The 11,333-nt window shown below is 34.7% G+C and overlaps 1 protein-coding gene across 1 annotated transcript; it reads left to right on the top strand.

The window, feature by feature from the left end:
• Positions 1–7,937: 7,937 nt before the first annotated feature.
• On the top strand, positions 7,938–9,133 carry LOC132618958 (pectinesterase inhibitor 3-like). The gene is made up of 2 exons (XM_060333940.1): positions 7,938–8,353; positions 8,619–9,133. Exons 1-2 carry the CDS (start codon positions 8,179–8,181, stop codon positions 9,008–9,010), a joined length of 567 nt encoding a protein of 188 aa, XP_060189923.1. The 5' UTR covers positions 7,938–8,178; the 3' UTR covers positions 9,011–9,133.
• The last annotated feature ends 2,200 nt before the right edge of the window (positions 9,134–11,333 follow it).

Genomic DNA, 11,333 nt, shown 5'->3' on the forward strand with positions numbered 1-11,333 from the left:
TGTGCTATGGATACAGTGGGTTCACATTTACTATGGGAAAACTGGATCTTTGTGGGATGCATGTCCTAAACAAGCGTGTTGGATAATTCAAAAAGTTCTCAAAGCAAAGAAATACATTGAGGAAGCAAGTATGACCGAGGCTGAGCTAATAGCACTTTCTAAGTTCTCAATAAAGAAAATGTATGACAAGTTGATAGGTGATTGCCCAAAAGTACCTTGGAGAAGACTCATATGTAACAATTCTGGAGCTCCAAAGTGGTTGTTCATCTTACAGTTAATAGCACATGGAAGATTATACACCAAAGATAGATTGACAAAGTGGGGGATGCAGGTGGATCCATTATGCCCTTTGTGTGAGAAAGTGCAAGAAACAGTGAACCATCTATTTTTTGAATGTGATATCTCAACTAGCATATGGTCTAAGTTACTACAATGGCTTGGAATCAGCAGAAGACCTACACAATGGGCTGACGAGGTGCAGTGATGCATTAGCAGATACAATGGAAAAAATAGTGGAGCAACTATGTATAGAACAGTCCTAGCAGCAGCTGTTTACCATATATGGCTGGAGAGAAACCAAGTTGGGTTCCAAGGAAGAAGAAGATCATGTAATAATATTGTGAAGCAGATCATCCAAGAGGTCTATGTTAGAGCAAGCATGAAAGCAAAATTAGCTAGTCACATTAGTTCTCTTAACTGGTATCCTTGCTAGATTAAGGTAGGATAGGTGGCTACGAGTGAATGGTGGGTGTTAGTAGTAAGGCAGATCACCTGGGCATGTCCAAGTGAATAGTATCCTATTTTTTCCCCCTGTTTTTTCAGTTCTTGAATTGTAATGCTATACTTGGTAATAAATAAAATGTTTATTTACCAAAAAAAAAATGTTGTGCAATATAAGTGTTTCATATAAAGCTTCTGAAATTGAGCATGGTGTTGTCACATCAAGTATGTAGTATATAACATGAATGACAAACTACTAGCATTCACATTAAAACAAGTTTTTATGGCATTTTGGAACCAATTTTCTGATGTTGCTTCTATTACATGTTTTACCCCAGCAAAAATATTCGAAGCAATGGATAGGACATGGGAACAAGATAACATGATTTTTATTACTCAAATAACCCGAACAACAGATACAATCAAGAATACAATAATAAAATGAGAGATAAGTGGAATTGGCGTGTTAGGGAGGTTGAAATGCTAGAACAAAACTTGAGGGCATTGGGAATCAAACGTCCAAAAAGTTGTGCTACGTCAATGCCTCATAGTACACCACAAGAATTCAATTTTGCTCTTAACCGTTTTCGTGAAGAGAACAATCAGATGAAAATACGTTGCCTCAGAGTAGAATATGGTCAACAAAGTTACGTCAGATTCAAATCCAAGTGGGATTCGGACTGTGAGATGTCCGATGAAGATGAATCCCCGTGATCCTAGTAATATTTTTTATAATAAAGTAAGTAGGTAGGGTCATAAGGAGGACCCCAAGGGTACTTGAGATTTTGCAACTATATAAGTAGCCATTCATTTGTTATTAAACTACAACATATTCAATGTCGAGTAGTAGAAATGTAGATTGGTCGGTATTCCTCCAAATGATTCAAATAGTAGTGGTGATGAAAGCTCAAATCAAGCAGCTACTCCGATGAACCGAGTTTTCTTGATAACAATGAATTCGTGCAAGACGATTTGAAGCCCCACCTTTTAATAGAGAGTAATGATGATTTTTGCAACGTGAAATATTCAGATCCACGAGAATATTATTGCGGGTTACGCCGAGAATGGGCATATCGGCATGCCGAATCAGAACTTCTTGTTCGTGACTTGGAAAATCTCAACGCTCAAATCCCAACAAGGTTCTCAATGACCATGCCTCGAGTAGGTGCACACACTTGCGAGCTTGCCGTACAAAGGATTAGAAAAGAAAACAGCAGAATGCTAGCAAGACGTTATAGATTTTACATGCTAAAATTGGCCGAAGAACAAGCATCATCAACAGGTAGAACATGTAGAGAACTAGCATCTACAAAAAGAAGATATGTCTTAAAAAATCTAAAATATTGTTCTGAGGATGATATTGAGGACTTCTATTCTGATGATGATTAGGGGTTATTTTGGTTTACTATCTTAGTTTTTGGGTCATTTAAGTTTCGGACTCATGCGGTTAATTTGTATTTTTAATATATTATGAAGTCATGAATTTGAAAAAATTTAGTATGTTTTTAATTTGCTTTGGTTGTTATAGTCTATTATTAATTTATATAAGTTTCTTGGAGTTAATAATACATAAAAAGTTCAACAATTCACAATTTTAAAGAAAATACCAATAAATTAGTACCTAAAAGGTGCCGATTACATAATACGTGAAAATGTACAACTAGTAAAAACAAAATACATAAAAATAACAAAATAATGCATAGAAATAATAAACTTAAAAAATAAAATAGATAGAAATAATAAACAACAACAAGATAGCACAAATAATCTTCCAAAATTTCAGTTTTTCTTTCAAAGCATAATTCTCGTGCTGAGTGTCTCTAAGGTTAGCCTTGAAAAAACTTTGTTCTTCTATGGATTCTTCTAGCAAGACGTCCAAAAGGTCTTTTTTTTCTTGAGCTTCCATAAGCTTAAATTGCAAGTCAAACTTCACGGAATCTCTAACAATACGTGAAGTCGCGGTATCTCTATCAACAAGAGGCTTTTTAAACTTCGCTGCCACCGTTTTATCCACGGGAATGCTATTTTCCCATTGAAAATGTTTGCAACCATTCATATCCTATAAACATTACAAGAAAATCAGTCTTTGAAAGTAAAATATATGGATAATGTGAAAAAAGTCTAAACACTAAAAACTTGTAAAAACACTTACTTCGGGCACTTTACAACGCCAAAAACGACGACCCGAATTATCTTGGGTCCTTGATGTTCTTAGCTTACAATAATAACCGCATTCACAAACATCGGGTTGTATAGCAAAGTTTGACGTTTCGGAGTTTTGAGACATGATTTTTTTTTTGGGTTGGGGGGGGGGGGGGGGGGCGCGGGAAGGGGGGTGAAGTATGTTGAAAGAGTGAAAATGGAGAAGGTGGAGAGTGACTTGAAAATGGCTAACTGATGGGGTTAATATAAGTCTGTTTTGCGCACTAATTTAGTGCGGAATAGGAATTCAATGTAAAGTTACAACATAAGGTACTATGGTCACTTTTTTTTTATTGCGTTGTTTTGGTCCCTACAGCCATTTTTTGGGTCATTTAAGTTACGGACTCAATATACCTAGGTAAATGCCATTTCACATCAGCAATTTGTCATGCAAGTACCCCTCTATCATATATACTCCAATAGATGGGTCCCAACCTTCGTCCGGGGCCCTTCGATTCATCAGTACGTTATTATCGTTTATTAATAACTCGTGCGACGTCCTAAATTAATTATGGAAAAAAATCATGACATATTCGAAATAAAGTAATGCCTTGAATAAATAATAAAATGCTTAAATCAAAACCTTATAAAATAAAACACTCAAATCTAATGATAACAAGTTTCCAAACAAAACTTACTTCGGGGCACTTCATAACCCCTAAAATGACAATCCAAACGTTTAGGTATACTTGATGTATTGAGCCTACATTATTGTTTGCAGAAAAAGATATCAGGTTCTACATATATAAAATATTGATATTTCAGAGTTTTGAGACATGACTAATCTTTGGTCAAAATATGAAAAAACGTGAAATTATACAAAGTGTGGGAAAATAAAACTAACCCCTATTGCGCACAAAATTAGTGACGCAATAGGACTTAATTGTAGCCGTCATTCCGCACAAAATTAGTGCCCTATTGCGCACAAAATTATAATCAAGTCAAGCGTTGCACTGTTCTTTTTTTTTTTTGAAAGGAATTTTTCACTGATATTTCATTCTTCGTCAAACTGTCATAATGCTAACTAAGCTTCTTCTTATTTGCTTAACCAAACACAGAATACAACAACAACATACCCAGCGAAATCCCACAATGTGGGGTCTGGGGAGGGTAAAGTGTACGCAGACCTTACCTCTATCTTGGAAGATAGGGAGGCTGTTTCTGAAAGACCATCGGCTCAAGAGAAAACACGACGAGAAAAGGTCAGATAAGCACAAGCAGTTGAAACCAAAATGAAAATGAAACTAAAGAAAGCGAAAAAATCATGATAGAACAGTCAGAATATAACGTGGTACTAGATGATGAGAGAATGGAAAAGTTTCCATATGGCACTTAGTCATCAGTTCATCACTGCTCGTTACAGTTAAACCCTTATTGCGCGCAAAATTAGTGCGCAATAGGACATAACGGTACCGTCACAGTTAACTTTATTGCGCACTAATTTTGTGAATTATTTTGGAGCAAAATCTCATTTTTGAAATCATTTAAGTTGCAAACTCAACATTTATGGCAGGGAAAGACACATGCCCTGGCCTACCCTTTTGAAAATAAAGTGAAAATGGAAAGACATGAAATGGACCATCACAATATTTGTACCACTCCTCTCTTTTCTAACATTTGCTTTCACATTCTCATCTTACTTAGGATTGCATGCAACTAGGGGTCGTTCGGTAGCTGGTTAGAATTAGGCATATATTAATAATGCAGGTATATTAGTTATGCAAGGTTTAGTTATGCATAAATTATTTTTTGGTTGTTGGTTTGTTATATTAAAGTTAATAAATATTATATACTTCTTAAAATTAATTTGTTTACAATTAAATTAAAATATTATTTATTTGAAAAATATTAAAATATTAGATTAAAAAACTACATAAAAATATGGTTTAGAAAAGAAAAGTATTTAAGTGAAGAATGATAAGGGTAATATTGTCATTTCAACTTTTTATTCATGTATTAGTTATTCCATCTTCTACCCAACATAAAATAATACATAGATTCCCTCATAACTTATACATGTATTAGTTATGCGGGTTTCTAAATTGCAAACCAAACGTCGTATTAATTTTATACATGAATAACTTATTCCTAACTAGCTATCAAACGTGGTATAAGTTTGCATAAATTAATATATGAATAAGATGTCTCTTTACTAGCAACCAAACATGGTATAAGTTAATGCAGAAATTAATACAACAATAACTTGTCTCTTATCCAGCTACCAAACGACCCCCTTACTATGGGGAAATAAATGTATATACACAATAACTAATAAGAACAATAGAGTAATAATTAGGACTTCGAGTAAAGGTGAAAAATATAATACTGTACTTGAGATGAGCTATATAAAACACTACAGTGAGAAATGTAAGTTTGATGGTTTAAAAAGATTATTATGTTCTCAATGAAAACAACCCACCTCACTATAATATTACTCACATTTTTTTCACAATTTTTTTTTCTTTCATTGTCTGAGGATTACTCTCTTTACTCTATATTGCTTCTTACATTTTTTTGTGTCAAGAAATGAGAGAATTGAACTCTATTTATAGGAGAATTGCCAGCGACGAAACCAATTAAATTGACCTTCAAGACATGTTGGTCCCTAAAACAGTTGTGACATGATTATTTTATCTTTCTTTTTTCTTGTTGCGCGACAAGTTCCCACAAATCTCCCCTTAATTTTATTTTTTATTTTTCATTGCAAGTCTTAATCTTCCTCAGAAATTTTTAAACTTGAGACGCTTTGTAAAAATATCAATAACTTGATCATGAAATTCATATATTGGAGTTCTACCTTCTTCTTGACAATACAATCCATGATAAAGTGATACCTTGTATAATATGCTTGCTTTGATCATAATACACCAAATTATTGGCGAGCGGCTATGTGGATTTATTGTCAAAGAAGAGAGTTAATTTTTGCAACGTATCGCCAATGTAAACTGACACCTAGCAGCCATGGTAAACATATACTCCATACAATTAGAGGTGTCAAAATGGGTTGGCTTAGTCCTAAAGGCTAAAGAATTAAATGGGCTAGGACGGGCTGATCCTTTTAATTGAAGGGCCTGCAAAATGACAGCCCAACCCAGCCCTAAGCGGGCCACGGACTAGGACGGGCCAGCCCTTTAAGTTTTTTGTCTTCCGAAATAACATTTTTTAAGTGATTTTTGGTACAATTTGAACATGAAACTTTTGCAATATGAAATAGAATCTTCTACCACCCATTCTTGCGCAATTTCATATCATAAAAGAAAAAAATTCAAGAGAACAAATATAAATTTGATCACTAATTCAGATCACGTTCAAAAGAAATTAAACATAATATAAATTCTAAGACTAAAAATTATTACTCTAGTTTCTAATTTACTACTTAGTAGAAAGTACATTCTTTTTTTTCTCATTTCTTTTTATCTTTTTGTTTAATTTACTTATATATTTTTTTAAAATTAATTAATTTATTATTCTTTTCTAGCCTCAAGGGCTAGCCTCAGCTTAACTCATGAGGTCGGCGGGCCAAGAAAGGCTGAGCTTTTGAACCTCACTTCTATATGGACCAAAAAAATCCTAGTCCAACCCTACTTAAATAAAGGGTTGGGTTGGGCCGGCCTCGCGGACCAAGCCCATATTCAGAGCTCTACATACAATAGTAGCACCTTGTGGGGTTAAATGGTCAAAATTTAACTAAACATTGTACGTCACACTTCCTATGTGATAAATAATTGCTGTCCTATTTCCTTTTTAATTGTCCCATTTTTTCGGATTGGCTGGTCTTTCGAAGATATAGCCAGTCAATAATTGACAAGTGCTAACCTGCCAATTGACAAGTGCTAACCTGCCAGTCTGCCACTGCTAGCTAGGTGAAGGAGAGAGCAATACAGTGCTGCTTCCAGGGGCGGTGCATTCACTTCGTTCCATTTTAATTTTGTTTCACGGAATTAAACTTAACTCATTTTATGACATTAGTTGCTAATGTCCCTACTACGTGATACCTTAACGTAAATGTGTTTCCATAATTTTATAATTAAGAGTCGAATCATATATTATAATTTCATTGAAGTTGCTCACATCCCCCGACATTATGCCAAATTTTCATATCCAAGCCAACTATAACAAGAAATGAAAGGAAAATAATTCCATCACTCAAATGACAAGTGAATCAACAAATTGTAGGTTTGTGACAAGAGAATCAACAACTAGAAGTTGATAACAGGTGCAGATGCGGATCCAGAATTTAAATTTTAGGGGTTCAATCTTTAGATTTTTTGTATTGAATCCATTATATTTTTAAAGTTATGGGTTCATATCTACTACTTATTAACATTTTAATAACTTTTTACATATAAATTTATGTTTCGCGTCGAAAGTTAAGGGTTCAATTGAACTCCCATTTCATATGCTAGATACGCCACTGATTACAGGTGCATCAATAAATTGAAAATTTATGACGAAGACATTAACAATTGAAAATTGTATCAACTACCGAAGAGAAGTACTTTATGATATCATGCCAAAATGAAAATTAATGACAAATACATTAAAAATTGAAAATTATATCAACCACCGAAGAGAAGTGCTTTATGATATCAAGTTTAATTTGAAATGCATTTGGAGAGATCGGGTGCCCCCGTTTTTTTTTTTTTTTTTTTTTTTTAAATGAGTCATATAGAACTTTGAAGTATTCGTCAACAAGAAATCGTTTCGTAAATGTGTTTCTACAGTGGAAAGGAAAAAAACAAAGATACCAAAAGAAGAAAACTTCCCCGTTTTGTTCAAAAGAGATTAATCAGGTGATAGTTAGCAATAACACGTTGACCAAATTAATCCACTGAATTTATGGTTTGTGGTTAGGTCCGATTAAGCGAGTTAATTAATGTCCCAACTACGTGATGCTACCTTATAGTAAATGTGTTTCGAATCTCACATAACAATTTCATGAGTACAGTTGCTCACTCTAAATTAATTTCTTTAAAGACAATACCACTAAAATGAGGATGGGAACAAACCAAATAAATTGCCTGGTTCTTCCTCCAATATTTGAAGGCCTATAAATGCATGCTCATTTATTCACCAACCCCTATAACAATTAAAGAAATTACAGCTAACCTACCTTGCCCCTTTCTGTTTTTTTTCCCCCTCATAATAATACCCTTTCCCATTGCCCCCTACCAACAGCCTATAGAGCGCACACACTCACAAAAAACCTTCAAATTTTATCACAAGAAATCAAGAATCCTTTGTGTAAGCTAAGTAATGATGAAAACTCTACTTGTTGCTCTTTTTCTCCTCCATCTCTCCCACTTCACCGGTGCGAATAAACCAATAAGCACATCATCTTCTTCTTCCAGTGACATTGTCCGCACATCTTGCGTGCACGCCAGCTATCCCACAGTTTGCATCAGAACTCTCTCCAGTGCCGGCTCTAAAGGTTAGAAAATAAGGCAGTGCCGTAGGCTCCCAAATTTGAGGGACCCCATTTTCTTTTAGCAATAATATATAGGATCATAGGTTTTCTTAAAAAAATATTAAGTACTTATTTATAGGAGAAGTAAACTTTTGCATTTCAAAAATAAGTTTTTAAGAAATATATTACTAACAACTTTGTATATAGACTTTAAGGCTTGTGATTAAACTTTAACTTTAGGCCATTAATATTATTGAGCCGCCTCTGACTGATCTCTCTTCCTACTCAGCCATCAACACTCCCCAGGATTTAGCTCAAGCCGCCGTGAAAGTCAGCCTTTCTCGGGCCCACAAAGCGTCGGGTTTCCTTTCCCAGCTGAAAGTGGAAAGCAAGAGAGAAAAAGGAGCACTGAGTGATTGCATCGAACAGATGGGAGACTCCATGGACGAGCTTAGCAAAACTCTATCAGAACTGAAGCATCTACGTAAAGGGAATGCATTCAAGTGGCAAATGAGTAATTTGGAGACGTGGGTTAGTGCTGCTTTGACTAATGAAGACACTTGTCTTGATGGGTTTAAGGAAATTGATGGCAAGGTTAGGTCTGATGTGAAACGCAAGGTTACAAATGTTGCTAGAGTTACGAGTAATGCACTCTACCTCGTCAACCAACTTGATCATTAATTCCGTTGATTAATACTGTATTTTATAAGTTAAACAAGTATTAATGGTGCAATTGTAATGTAAGATTGTCTAAATTCCAGTTTGGTCCTATTCTTGTGGCTGATTTTACTAGACAATTTGTCTCATTCTTGGCACGACTTACGATACATAGCACCAATTATTATTATTTTAATTTATTTTATTTTTTTGGGGATATTTCTTGCTTAATCATGTTGGATCTATCGGATATCGACCCAATTTTTGACCTGTTCTAGGATGGGATGGGCAGGTTTAATGAGGAGTGGATGAGGTAAATAAGAGACCATTTTGTGGATATATCAGACCTATTGTGTTGGCCGTGTAAATAATTGTTCATAAAGTTTTAAAGAAGGCATATATATTCAGGTAAATGTTTATATTAAGTAGGGGTTAGACTTATTTAGAAGTTAGAAAAGAGAGCCTACAAATGTTAAAGTAGTTCAAATTACACTTAGCTGTAATAAAACTTACATTGATCAAATATTATGCTACTAATTAGTAGAAGTGTGCTAAAATGTGCTTACACGTCCTCAATAAAATACCTGTCGTTTCATTAATCTACATCAAACAAATGAATGAGATATATGTGTCATGCGTATAAGAATTCTGTGATTATGATTAAGTGATCATATAGTACATAATAACTTTATTTTGTGCTTTTAATATTCAAACTTATTTAATTTAGTATAAACACTTGGTTTAGCTAAATATCTAGCTCACTAGAATCACAATCCATGCATGTGACTTCTAGAGTCCCATACCAACACAATAAATGCGTTTCTCTCTGTTCCGATTATTTCGCGAAACTGTCCCAAATGCAACTTTCGTTTCCAATCATATTAAAATTGGCGCTACAAAAAACTACTATCTTTCCACTAAATTTTCCACTAAAAAAAAAAATCTAAGTAGTGGTGTTTTCACATAGAATTTAGGAAGTTTCTCACCGTTTCAATGGGAACCTATTTCTCATCATGTGTTTTCCTAGTGAGCTGATTTGGTGGAATGAGATGGAAAAGTTATGTTTTATAGCATAAATTTCTCACTGAATGTCGACGGAAAAAATCTTTGTTTTTAATAGTGGGGCTTCTGCACGCTAGCATGGTTTCTTCTTTGTTTTGTGGTAAGTTTACTAGTAGTAATACTTAAAAGACGAACCATGGGTTGTTGGTCGAATTAATGTTATGTCATGTGAACTTGGGTGGGAGGTGTTCCCTTTACAACAAAAAAATAAAGACTCTGGAATGTACTCGAACCAAAAATTAAATTCGTCGTGATACCAAACCATGAGATTAAATGGGTGGGATTAGAGGCAGCTAAATTACCCGAGGTGCACAGTTTTGCATTTTAGACCCTACGCCACGATTATAGAAATTTTAAGAATAATCTTATTTTGTTGACGATATTGGTTCCGAGCCAAACGATTTAGATGAACACTCATGCTTTAATTTTGGAACTATTATGCATAAATAGTATTGTCTACATGGAAAGGTAAAGCTTGACACTTGGCATATTAACAGCAGGACATGTGGCAGCTCAGGTAAAGGCATTATTAGTCATTTTGTCAGAACAGGATAAAGGTCTCCAAGTCTAAATCGGAGGAAATCTATTGAGCCGGTATTGCCACGGGATGTCATTGGATCGGGTCATTAAATGAGGAGGATACAGCTTGCAGCCGTTACTCGATCAGAGCAAATCCGATTGAAATGTTACGATTAGGATTGAATGAGCATTTAAGACTCATAATTAGTCTTAATTATCAGGTAATCACAGCCAAAGGGCTGATTCTTGTACTATCAATAGGAGCATATTATTCATGTTAAGGTCATCAGATTTCCAAGGCACAATACAATATTCTTTACAGTTTCTTACTTAAGCAATATATTCAGTTTTCTCTTGCACTCATTTTTTGTCAATACGGTCATCAAGCTTCAACTAGGAACGGGCTGACTCCAATTGAGAGAATCACTCTAGCTTTAGGCTCTTTATTTTTATTTATTTATCGTTCTGTTGTTATTATTCGGTTAATATTTATTTTATCACAAATCGATCCATGTATCCTTTAAACCAATAATAAATTTAACTGTACCTTGTTCTAGGGTAAACAGTTTGGCGCCCACCGTGGGGCTAAGGATAATAGTGGTGATTTTTTTAAATCTCACCTGTTTCGTTTAAAGTTTTTCTTGTGACCAGGATTTTATCAAGAATGTTTGGGAGCCAGGATCACAACGATGCTAACAACAACCTGCGAAACAACTTAGGTAACAATGAAAATGCTCCAATCCTTGATCCAGTGACTAGTGAAACC

This window comes from Lycium barbarum, chromosome 11 (assembly GCF_019175385.1).
Source record: "Lycium barbarum isolate Lr01 chromosome 11, ASM1917538v2, whole genome shotgun sequence".
Classification (NCBI taxonomy): domain Eukaryota; kingdom Viridiplantae; phylum Streptophyta; class Magnoliopsida; order Solanales; family Solanaceae; genus Lycium; species Lycium barbarum.

What these genes read in the sequence shown, in the direction of transcription:
- LOC132618958 (XM_060333940.1), top strand. Translation starts at nt 8,179, where the DNA reads ATGATGAAAACTCTACTTGTTGCTCTTTTTCTCCTCCATCTCTCCCAC. An exon ending in CTCCAGTGCCGGCTCTAAAG is followed by an intron (nt 8,354 to 8,618) that starts GTTAGAAAATAA and finishes CTTCCTACTCAG; the next exon opens with CCATCAACACTCCCCAGGAT.